Raw genomic sequence first — 12,394 nt, forward strand, 5'->3', positions numbered from 1 at the left:
AATTGAGTCACACATTATTCCCCTTCTTTTAAAGGTATCTTTGACAGTTCAGCATAGATAATTGAAAATCTTGCCGGTTCTTAAATGGCATGCAAGATGGAGAAAGCAGGGAGATGTGTAACAGTATAGGTCGCAACAATAATTACGAGTTTCAAGGAGATGGAACGGTATTTTAGTCCAGTGTATTGTGTCCAGAAAATACTAATTAAACGGGATAAATGATATTTAATGGCAAAATTCTATTTGTGCACGAGGTCTATTTAGTTATAATTGGTTCTCATTTGTTTCTGCCTAGATAGTTGTTCTTTCTATATAGTCTGACAACCAACCTCTTGATATTCTGTCCTCAGATTTACTAAGCCAAAATCCTGCTAACGCATTGCCAGTGTCTTTTTGTAAAACCCGTGTATTTTCCACTTTCTGCTCCCTTCGTATTGCCGGACCTTCCCTCGGTTGTCATCTGCTGGGTCTGTAAAGTGTACGTGAGGGGTGGGGGGGCTGGTGGTGTCCCCAGGCAGAAGTGACCCTTCCCTGCCACCTCCCTGCTCCGCAGCCTTTCCTGGGTGCTCTCTGGGCTCTGTCCGGAGCTGCAGCCCTGCGGCCGTTCTCCTCGCCCGTCACCCCCCAGCGCCGCTCACCCGAAGGCACCCGTCAGCTGCAGCGGGCGCGGGGCCCCGGGTGTCCGCGGTCCTGGCACCAGCACTTTCTGCCTTCAGCCTGAGGGGGGAGAGGCAGGGCGCCCTTAGGAATTTTTCCAGGCTTTATTTAAGTGGAACCGGGCAGTTCCCCGCGGGACTGGCCCACAAAGAGGGTGGTGGGTTTTGATCTCAGGAGTGCCATGTTCTCCATCAGTGGCAGGAGTAGAAACTCCACTGTCCCAGCAGACCTGTCCATCTAGTGCTTCATAAACAAGACACTCTTCAGCTTTTCGAGATGAATTTTTCTGAAGTTTAGTTGATCATAGATTTGAAAATCTAGGAAAAATCCTAGTTGATCCTGAGCATGAAAACGAGCCTTGAAAACTGGTGCTCAGTGCTCCCAAGCTCCACGGGGCGGGCCCACGGGCAGCGTGGTCTGGGGCCCTGCAGGACCCAAAGGCTCCTGGAGCGGGCGTCAGGGCGGGGGCTTTGGTTCCTGTGTTCTGCTGAGATGTCTGACTTCAGGCACTGCTCGATGTCATGGGAGAAACTTCCCTGCCATGTTGTATCTCAGAATTAATAGCACTTCTCTTCAGGTGGCCGGAACGATCCATTCTGGGGATGTGTAATTTGGTTATTTCAGCCGATCATCTGTTCTTCTGTCCCCACATTCCACCGCCACCCTCGCCCAAAGTGTTTGGAAATTACATTTTATGGTTAAAATATTTATCTTGCTCTAGTCAGTCTGTGATTTCGTTACCTGTGAGTTCGCAGTGTGCCTGTGCATACGTACCGCTCTGCTTCTCCCGCTTCCGCGCCGCGGTGCCCAGCGGCCCGGAGGTGGGTGCGCGGTGGCACGGCACAGCCCGGCTGCTGGGTGCTGGGCACAGGGAGCGGGGACGGCATCGGCTCCGCCGTGCTCCTCGCAGCCTGGCAAGGAGAAAAAGCTGAGAGGAGTTCCTGGAGCTGGTGCCTGCCCCGGGGACCTGAAAGGAAGATCGAGCCCTCAGGTGCGGTGTGACTAATTGCTGCTGGGGCTGCCTCTGTGGAAAAAGATCGCTTCAGGCTTTAAGAAGGAACAAAGAAGCCCTCGGTGAGCAGATCGGCTCCTGCAGACAGCCGCGGTGGGACGCCTGCTGACAAGTTTACCTCCCGCTGTAGAGGTGCGGGCCATCCGGACTGGTGCTGCTCCCCTGCTTCTCGCAGGGCGGCCTTTAGCGTGCTCTTACTAGATTTCAGATCAGAGTGGCTTGCTCAGAATTAACGATTGATTTGTGGTGAAGGCCAGATGCTTCGTTATCAGCTCGCACTGTGTGTTTTTTTTATCTTCCAAGTTCCTGCTTGCTACGGTGGCACCGTGTTAAATAATTAAGTGCTGAACAACAAAACTGCAGCACAAGAGTCGGAGGCTGGCTGGTCGGCCGTTACAAGCCCCTTCCCAAAGGCTGCCCGGAGGAGTTGGCCTCAAGGCTGGTCAGGGAGCACCAGGAGGAGGCTCAGCGGGGAGCCCACATCTCCTGCCCGCTGCCAGCTGCGGAGGGGAGCGGGGGGTGTAATTAACCCGTCGCACAGCGAGGACCCAGCGTCGTGTGCTGACGGGGGCAGATCCCAAAAGGCCTGTGTCAGATTTACTCCGCTCCTCGTTTTAGGCGTTTGGCCGGACTGAAAACGAGTGGATTGGAGCTGCTCTTGAAAGGTTTTTATACCTTTTTCCAGGAGCCCTTGTCCAAGGTCACCTTCTCCAGATGCTGTTCACAGGCAGAGGAGGAAATCAAAGGAACAAATGCACAAGACAACCCAAAGGAAAGAGTGGAGAGTGACTCCCTCCAAAGCTATTAAGGAAGTTGGTCTTTTTCATTAATCATAGCCTCCCTGAGGAGCCTGCAGCAGCCGGGGTCTAAAGGTGCACAGGCAGCCGCTTCTGTGATGATTTGGTTGATTGGAACAAAATTAAAGTGTTCTTCTGAAAGGATTTTTTGACTGCGAGAGTGCAGGCAGGCTGTGCCTTCTGCCAGGACTGCTCCTGGGCTGTCTCAGTCTCTGTCTGCTGATGGGAAGCGCGCATCCTCGGGGGAGACCAGGAACATTAATTAGCCACTCTGCATAAAGAGCGGGCTGGAATGGTTTCAGCTCCCGTGACCTCTTTCTCTCTGGCAGCCCACCTGGCAGGAGGATGGCAAGGCTCTCACACGCTCCGTGGTGAGCAGGCACCAGCAGGCAGCGCACGTCTTCAGCTGGGTGAGGACTGCCGGGGCCCGAAAGCTCGCACAGCGCCCAGAAGCCCACCCCTGCCAGCTGCTCCCGGTACAAACCCATCACCCGTGGAGCCCCTTCGCCAGGGGCCACGTAGGTGCTGCTGTGTTACCCCTGCTTTCTGCTCTCTGTTCAGGTCCATACCTGAAAACCTGAAAAAAAAAAACAGAGAAAAGAGAAAAGCAAAGAGGGGAAACATCAACAGCAGGTTGTCTCCATCTCTCCTTCCCTCCCACCTGCAGCAGCTCTGGCTGGGTCGGGGCAGCTGCCGGTGTGGGGGTCCCGGCAGGGACGCCGGGCTCTGGGGGTGGCTACTGCAGTGCTTGATCTGAGGTAGGACCCTACAGCACTCGTTTCATTTGGTGATGGGCATCTTAGGCTTGCAGGTGTTTAATATTAAAGTTGAGCCCTTTTTAACTTGCAAACCCCTCCAGAGATAGGAGAGCACGGCCCATAAAGCTTTTGCCCTGAGACTGCTGAAATAATGTCTGATATGAACACCAAATTTCAGAAAATCCCTACCAGGCTGCTTATATCATTGCACCAGGCAGACCGGGGCTCTGCATTACTGCACACGTTCAGTCGAGGTAGGCTGAAGTCATGCATAAAAGAAGCTTGTGCCCTTCAAAGAAAGTCATTCCTTTCTTCCATCAGACTCTTTAATAGAGCAGTAGCCGCTTCTGAGGCAGAATTAAGGAAAGGGAACCCTGTGTTGGACACACACTTCCCAGCAGGCGGGCAGGGCTTCCAGGAGCCGCTGGGCTCCTGCAGCAGCTCCAGGTGCGGTGTTCACCCCGGTTAGCACAGCTGCGCTCAGCTCGGGCTTAGCTTTTCCCTGTCCTTGAAGTAGGAGACAGATCAGTAGGAGACTTTTTTGGACCAACGGGACAACTTTTACAGCAGGTCTGTTTCTCTTCATAGCTGCTCCCTGGTACACAGTCACCCCCATGTGCCTGTAGGAGCTGGTTTTTATTCTACGTTCCCAGGTGCAGTGGGTGCTTACGTCAAGGTCACAGACAAGGCTTTTTTAAGCAAGAGCCTGAGCATTCTTGTTGTAGTGTGGGGCGACGCTTTGGCAGGAGGACAGCACCTTTCCTTGCAAACAACCTGGAGTTCCTTACTCTGAGCCGCACTAATAATAATAATATAGCTCATAATTTTCATGCATCGGCTGAAGTACTTGAATTAATTTTAAAAGCAGGAGTCCCCAGGCCCCAAAGTGCTCACGCAGTGTGTCCGTATACTAACCGTGAGGTTTGTCTATCCCGGATCACCACATTTAAAAATTAAAAGATGTTTCCACAGGGTGGTTCAGTGGTTGTGGACGCTTCCTCCTGTGGAGGAGACAAACTGTTTCTCCCTCTGGCGCTGCGCTGGGACATCAGGGAGCTGAGGGTCCGGCTTGGGTGTCCTGCCTTCCCAGTGACCTTGTGTGCACGCTTGGCGAGGTGCTCAGTGCCCAGGGCCCCAGGTTGCCATGTGTATAGAGGAAGGGGGGCACTCTGCCCAGTTTCCCCGTCTGTAAAATAGCCTGTAATGCTTGGGCTTTAATGGGGGTCCACCATGATGGGCTTTAACACTAGTAACGTTGTGGTACCCTTAGGTAAACTGCAAGTAAGAAGGTCAGTGTTACCTGCTTGCAGTTGTTTTTGTCCTGGAAGCAGAGCCTTTGCTTTCCTCCGGGAGACCTTCCCCGTACGGCAGCACTGACCGCACGCTGCAGCAGTAGCGGACTTGGCGGCAGCACCGGGTGTTCCCTCCCGCGGGAGCGTGACCGTGACCATCGTGTGGTCAGCGTGGCGATACCGCAGCCACCACCGTCACCTTGGGTACAGCAGTGCTATGCACGGGCCGGGGAGCGTCCAGCGCGGGCAAGGATCCATCCTGCGGCCAGGATGGGGCTCTGCGAGGCGGCCAGGCGTGGGCTGCTGGCTCGGCCAGCCTGCGGGGCGGGCGTGCAGGGCCCGCTGCCGGTGACAGCAGAGGCAGGGAGCTGGGCGAAGGTGCTGTGAACGTGGTTTTGGGTGTTGGTTTCAGTTTGCGCTCCCATGGGCAGCAGGGTCTCGCTTCAGAGGAGGCAATCCAGGCAAAACTTGGATTTTTGGTTTAGCAACAAGGGATGATGAAAGAGTTTGGTCATTCACTAGGGCTACTGAAGCAAATAAACTGTTCGGTACCCAGTGCAGGGTGAGAATGGCATCTAATGGAAATGGTGGATAGGTCAGCATGGCCATAATTTGGCTTGATGAAGCAGCCACATGGGCATGGTGTTAATGTGATATTGATATTCAGGCAGCCAATTTCCCCTGCACGGATCGGGTTTTGACTTGTTAGAGCAGAGCTGGGCACTGCAGCAGTAAATGAAGAGGAAAATTGAAGTAATGTTGTATTATAAATTTATGATTTCATCTGCCTGACCTAGAGAGTGCTGAGTGCCGCGGATGCAGCCGAGACCCCCACCCGGGCAACCACACTGCCGGCATTGGACACAGCGGCTTTGGCCGGGCAGAGCGGGGCTGCCGCACGCTGCCCGGGGTCTGGGACACGCATGGGGGCAGGCGCAGCCCCGACCCTGTGGGGCAGCCGATGAAATGCACCCGCAGCATCCGCACCCCGGGGCAGACCTGGGTGCTCCTCGGCACACGGAGCCGCACGGCCCCCTAGGTCACCAGCCAGAGCCTGCCTCGGAGTCATCTGGGTCTGAATGGGAGCAAATGTTTTCTTCTTGGCGAGGAGAGTGGCTGTGGTCGGTGCCGCAGAGCGATTTTTCATTGTGGAGCTCGCAGTGGTGTTAATGGCGCTAGTTACTTAGCAAACAATCCATTTATCAATATCGTAGGTTTAAAAAAAAAAAAGGAAAAAGGGTTTGTAAAGCTTAACTCTGAAAGATCTGATTTAACGACAGAGGTGATTAATTTCTAAGGGAATCCAGCTGTTGAGCTGTGAAATAAATAGGCAGGGGCTAAGCAGTGTGTACATATCTGCTGAAAGCTGCCATGCGCTGTCCTGCAATTGCAGGGCTGCTTTCCCCTGGCATTGCCTAATCCCATAATCAAAATTCATCCAAGCATTTTTATCTTCCTGTTTTAGATTATGATTAATAGCATATTATATCTATGTATAAATCTAATCATAAATGGAGAGACTTGGTGCGGCAGCAAAATTACTGTACAATGTATTAGTATTTTAAAGAAGAAACAAACACGGAGATACAGGACCTCCGGAGGAACCGCTCAGCAGCTCCCCATGTTCTTGAGGTCTGTCCCAGCTGCTGCTGTCACCACTGCAGGATGTCTGTTGGCTTCAGGTGGAGAGAGAACAAACTTCTTAAGATGATTCCTTGGTCTTGAGAGGCCTTTCCTGGAGACTGGAGGAGTCTGGGCAGACCGGTTAACACTGGTAGCCAAGGGGAGCTTTAAGTAGTGTTGGAATTGCAAAGGAGAATTCCTGTTTTCAAGGAATTTGAGCAAGCAGAAGGGTCAGAAGTGAGGATGCAGTTTTAGGAAACCTCTGTAGCATAAAGGACCGCATGCAGCACCCGCAGCGCCGGCTGGGGCAGAGGCGGCCGTGGCTCTGCGTGAGGGCTGGGAGGCCGCAGGGTGCGGCCCCTCGGCTGCTGCCGCCCCGCGCGCGGTTTCGGGCCTTGACGTCTGACAGGTTGCAAACCTCTGGTGCCTGACCAGCACAACCTCTCTGCCCTGGCCTGGCTGGCAGCCGTGGCGAGACCCTTGGGCAAGCGGCTGTGGGGCGGCCCAGCGGGCGCTGCTGCCTCTGTCCGCGCGGCCTGGTCCCACACGGTCCCACACGGCTGCGGGAGGGGACGGGGCTGAGGCCGGCTGTGCTCACGGCCCTGCCTCGCTTCGGCACCCGCAGCTGTATGAGCGGCCCTGCCCTGCCCGCAGCGTGACTGCTCGCTTCCATCCCCTGCGTGGAAGAGGGCACAATTGCGCCTTAATGCATTTACGTAGGCATTTTTATTAGCAAAATGGTCTTGAGTGGCATTTTTTTCATAATAAAACTTCAAAAGCTGCCTGAGGTTGGATGTGTGTATCTTAGCAATTGCTTTAGGAAGCGGTTCTCATATCTGGGTTTTACTTTCCTGAAAAATTAAAAGCTCTTTGACTCTGGCTCATTGCCGTTGCTGCCTCTAACTCTTTGATGTGTTAACTGTTGTCCTTCACACTCCTGGGATAAAGAATTACTACTACCTTAATCTCCAACTGTCAATAGCTCTGAAGCAAAGTACATTCATTGTAAGCTCTCCAAATGTCAGAGCAAACCTGTGTTATGTGTTTAGCCTTAGCATTTGGCATTTACTCTTCCAGCTAACAAGTATGCACAGTCCTTGGACTTCAGATACCAGAGTGCATGTTAATTACGTGAGTGACAGGTCTCACGCACAAAGCAAGGCAGGCAAGTGATCAGCAGTCATATATCTCTAGATGTTTCTATTCAAGATAATAATGAAACCTTTCTGCAGTTTTGCATGAGCAGAATAAATCTCATTTTTGAGTACCCCCTAGTAAAATCAAGTTTCTTCCATGTTATTTTGCATTATATTTATAAATTAAAAGACCTTTATTAATCTTGAAACTTTTTTTTCTCTCTCTCCTTTTTAATTTATTTTTATTTTTATTTTTTTATATTTCTGTGATCAAGGCTACCCGAATTTTGTTGCAACGTATGGCCGAGGATATCCTGGATTTGCCCCAAGTTACAGCTATCAATTCCCAGGTATGTACATTTCATTTGCAGATTTGCTTTTTTTCCCTTCTTTCCTTCTTTAGTTTTTCCTTTTTTTCCTTTTTTTTTTTTTTTTTAAATCCATAGCTGCAAGTTGAGACAGGCAAGTCTGCAGGGAGCATCTCACATAACAATTTTTTTTTACTATTAAAAATATTTATATATATATACATATACATATTTTAAAGACATTTTTATTAATGTGTAAATTGGTACTGGTTATTTGAAAACAAACTTCTTAAATTAAAACATAAAGCAACAGAGATAATTTAAGAGCTATTAGCCTCCCTTTGATGGTTTTTTTCTTTCATATATATATTACAGATAAATGTACAGGCACACACACAGACTCACACACGTACACATGTTCTGTGGTAAGTTCATATTCATTAGAAGTGCAGTTTGGAGTAAAGTCCAGCATTCCTGTATGTTCGCAGATACCTTCGGTGTCCTTCCTAGCAGTTAGTTCCTCACGGCGTGTGCTCGTTGGGTGTGCTCTGTGCTGTTCTCGCTCCCTCCCTGGGCCGTGCAGTGCGCTCCCCTCCAAGGGCTGCGGGCTGCGGGCGCTGCTCCCCCTGCGCAGCACCGTGAGGCCTCGAGGCTGCCGCTGGGACTGAAACTGCATGGGACTGAGAATTTCTTTTTACTTCACCTCAGCGTTTCTGAGGGAGATCTAGCAGGCCGCTGTGTTTATCGCCACTAGTAGCTAAAGCCCACCTGGACACTGTGGCACGGCAACCTCTGTGTTGCACGGTCAGTTCACAAGCGCACTCGGCGCTGAGGTCCCATGCGAGTGGTCCCACCGCCCTGTGCCGTGCTCTCTAATGGCTTAGGAAGGGAATGGTGGAAGCACAGCTTTGCTCAGGTCAGTTGAGAAACCGAGTGAAACCCTGCCCGTGGTGAAGTCGCTGCAGGCGCAGTGGTGAGGACACCGAGCACCCTCCCGGACGGACCCATAGGTGGGTCAGAGAACATAGAGCGGTGCTTGGCTCTGCCGGGGGCACAATGGGGCAAGGATAAGTCCGTGTGTTCAACCCTGGGTCAATAGGATGAAGCATTACTTTGAAAGGATACGCATTATTAACATCCGTAAGATGAATAATGTCCTTGCACGGTAGTTTCTGCAGAACTGGTTTCTGCAGGATGAATAGCACCAAGGGAAACTCGTTAGATTTTCTTTTCCATTGCTGAAATTCACAAATGCTAAGGCTCTATTTTAAACTCAACTGCCTGTTTCCCACCTGTGCTTCAGCCCTCTCAAACTGAGTCAGGTTCTTTGGAAGACATGGATAAAACGACAGCTGCCTTGGCAGGGCGCTGGGGGTCCAAGAGGCTGGCAGGGGCTGGTGCCCCGCGGGCAGTGCCGGGGCGGCAGGACAGGGCAGGTGCTGGTACCGCCGCCAGCTGCAGCGGCCCCATGCTGGCAGCTCCTCCAGCCAGGAGCAGGGTGCTGGGCTCGGCCAGGCGCTGCTCCCTAACACAGGAAGGTCGCCCAAATGCACGCACGCACTCTCCAGGCGGGCACTGATGTGTGCTTGAACGCTGGAGGAGGCTTCAGAAGGCGCTCGCCTGTCTCTCGCTGTCCTCCCGGGTTCTCGTGACTCCTGCACCAGCTCATTTGTATGAAGACAGCTAAATGAGAGACAGCTTTGATATGTTAAATGATGAAAATCGGCAGAGATGACTTTAATTATAAACATGTCTAAAACGAACGTGTCGGCTGGCTGAAAGCAGAGATGCCGTTTGACTCCAGCCCTCATTATAGATACTTCTATTAAGGGCCAGGTTTTTCAAAACAGGCCTTCCAGTTAGTTGCTAGTTATTTTCAATCTCTTGCAGAGATTGCGAACGCAGAAGAAAATCAAAGCAAATTGTCACCTCTAGAAAGCAGGTGCGCTTAACTGCAGGCCCCAGTGGTGCCTTCTGCACCAGGGGCCGGCTCGAAAATTGGGCTCGGAAGGGGGGAAGGGGAGCTGCGCAGCGGCCACCTCGGCTGGCGTGGCTGTGTCGGGGCTAGGGCCGTGCCCGCGTTGCTCTCCCTGCAGGTCGTAAGTTCCTTACAGCAATTAGACCCCGGCAGGGGCGGCACAGGAGCACTGCTCCTCGTGGGTGCTGCGTGGCGGGGGCGCAGCGGGGATGGTGCCGTGGGGGCGGCTCGGGCAGGCTGCGGTGGCGCTCGCGGCAGGGGACAGCCCTGAGCAGACGTGGAGTCCCCTTGGGAGCCGGCTGTCCGAGGAGAGCGTGTCTGGGGCAGTAAGTGCTGCGGCATGGAGCGTGAGATAGGCGCGAGCCTGGTGGAGAGGAATCTGAAATACTTTTTTAATAAGCTGTCATGTCCAAGCGCTCAGTGCCGTGGTGTGGGGAAAAAAAAAGTGACGTGGCCACTTCTGAAGGAGCACCCCGGGCGGTGTGTCGGAGAGCTTCGGCACCCTCGCAACAACCTGGTTCTTAGCAGCAGTGCCGCAGCCCCACGTCTGTGCAAATGTAGGTCTAAATACCCAGCTGCAGTTCGCTACAGGGAAGTGGCAGTGAGTTCTGCTAGAGTGCAGGCGTGTGAAGGCTCTCCCACACGGGTGCCTGCGCTGCCGCAGGTCAGCCTGGCAGGGCTGGCCGCGGGCATCGTGCCCGTTACTTCTCGGGTTACATAACCTACTGACTTTTTTAATTAAAAAGAAAAGAGTGCCCACCGAAATTGAACTGTACCACTGATATTTACCATTGTGGAAGTGAAGCAATGCTACAGATGTCACGCTCCACCTGCTTGCATTGTCATTCCTGCGCTGTCGGCAGCGCGCCCTTGCGACGCCCGGCCCCGCAGCGAGGCACACGTAGTCAGGTTGGCGACTGCTCTATCTTCTTCCATCACGTTATTTTTTTCCTCTATGCATTTGTAACTCAGTACATAGCCTTTTTCTTTTAATTACAATCACTCCCTTTCTGTGACATTTTTTTTTTAATTTCTGGGACTTATCTTTTCAGTTTAATCTATTAATTTCTGTTCTTATTTCACTTTGCAGACTATTTGCCGATTTCACAAGACATAATTTTTATCAACTAGTTCTTAAAGATGCATAACAAATTAATCGGGGTTTACTACAGTGCTAATGAGAGAGAGAGAGACAGAAAAAGCCTGGGTGGTCCATGTTTAATATCAATGTCCACTGAAAAATTGCTGCTCTTACTGGCTGGTTTGATTGACTGGACTTTTATTTTATTTTTTATTTTTTTAAAGGCTCCATATCCTCACTGCTTTGAGTTTGCTTTTTATTTTTTTCTTTTTTAAATTTTTTTCCTCTGCTTTGTTATGAGTTTTTAATGCCCACTTGGAATGTAACTCACAAGGACTGGGGATAGGGGCGTTATGAAGGCATGACTTCTCACAAACTTCTTAGAAATAATTTTATCAAGGAAGGAAAAATGATGATTGGTTCTTACACAGCAGCCCCAAAGAGAGATGGTGGCGCTTTTTTACACAGAGACGTTCAGCAGTAGCACAAATCATAGTTACAGCGGAGTGAGACTAGGCTCTCCTCCTGCTGGGGTTATCGACAAAGCGGGGTTTAATTCCTCCAAACGAGCACACCCCGTGCGGGCAGGTGTGAACCTGTGCCGCCAGTGGCTGTGGGTGCAGCTGACCCACTTGTGTTGTGTTCTCTTGATTTGCTTTGTCGTGGGGGCTCTGCCCAGAGCTGCCGCAGTCACGGAGCTGTGCCCCGATGCAGCGGTGCCGGGGTCGGTGGCTGGCGAGCCCCCGCGTGGCCGCCAGGCTGGGGGCTGGAGCGCTGTGCTGCAGCAGCCCCCGCTCGAGCTCTGCACCGCTAGCTGCCCCCTCCTCTTGCAGCAGGCAACGCTTTCACGTACTCCCTGCAGCTGCTCTTACTTCCAGACTTTGCTTGCAAATCATGGGCAAATTGCTTAAATTTTGGCAAGAGGGGCAAGCTTTCACCTCGCTAGCTTGAGCTGTATTGCGCCTCTTAATCTTCACCCGAATGCCAGAAGAACCTCAAAGCTCTGTGATATGCCTCTATCCATTGGCTTCCCTTTTAACAAGACCAGGTTCTGGTGTTTTGGGTAGAAAACACACATTGTATTTGAATCCTGTTTTTCTTTAAGTGTTTCTACCCATTTTATAAGTTTGTGAGAAGTAAATTGCATGCTTACAGTAGAACTGTAATGCATTTTAATGTTTGTTAATCCACTTGTTAAAATGTCAGTGTCAAAGGCTCTACAATACACGGCTATGCTGTTCATTTCATTAAAGATGCTTGATGTAATAATTGGTTAGTTTTCTTTTTACTTTTCTGCAGGCAATAGCTTTTTTTAATCTGTATGGCTTCTTATTATTTTGTTTGGGTTTTTTTGCTATGAATTGCTTTGCTTTTGTGAACTTGTCTTAGTGTGCATGATTTGCAAACATTTCGGCTATTGTGAATTTTCTCATTTTTTGTAAATAGTCCATCTGTGCTTTTCTTTTTTTCTTTTTTATGACTTTTTTCCTGTAAGTAACTAAGGTAGAAAATAATAATAAATTGTTTACAATGGATATGCTGTGTTGCTGCTCTCTTAGCTTGCAGTTTTAATATTTTGGTTTGGATGCACCAAATAACCAGTACCAATGACAATTTAATAAAAGAATAAAACAACCATCACTCCAAGCGTGTGACCCAGTATTTGAAGAACCTGCAGATGAATGGTTACATACGAGGTGTGTTGACAGCAAAAATTAAAACAAGAAAATATGACAACGCACTTGTAACAGG

At 50.7% G+C, this 12,394-nt stretch overlaps 1 protein-coding gene across 15 annotated transcripts in view; it reads left to right on the forward strand.

The window, feature by feature from the left end:
* The window catches only part of MSI2 (musashi RNA binding protein 2), a 238,688-nt gene that overhangs the window by 186,848 nt on the left and 39,446 nt on the right, over positions 1-12,394 (forward strand). For 13 of the 15 annotated variants that reach the window (XR_013941079.1, XM_080562585.1, XM_080562592.1 and 10 more), the window contains one exon: positions 7,551-7,625. Coding sequence is in view for 14 of the 15 variants with exons in the window: in XM_080562585.1 (XP_080418711.1) it covers positions 7,551-7,625 (75 nt within the window). In the remaining variant the exon portion in view is untranslated. Of the gene's footprint in view, positions 1-7,550; positions 7,626-10,651; positions 12,178-12,394 lie in introns of those variants that run through there. The other 2 variants (XM_080562584.1, XM_080562586.1) reach the window with 1 other exon arrangement.

This window comes from Anser brachyrhynchus, assembly GCF_964034855.1.
Source record: "Anser brachyrhynchus genome assembly, chromosome: 20".
Lineage (NCBI taxonomy): Eukaryota > Metazoa > Chordata > Aves > Anseriformes > Anatidae > Anser > Anser brachyrhynchus.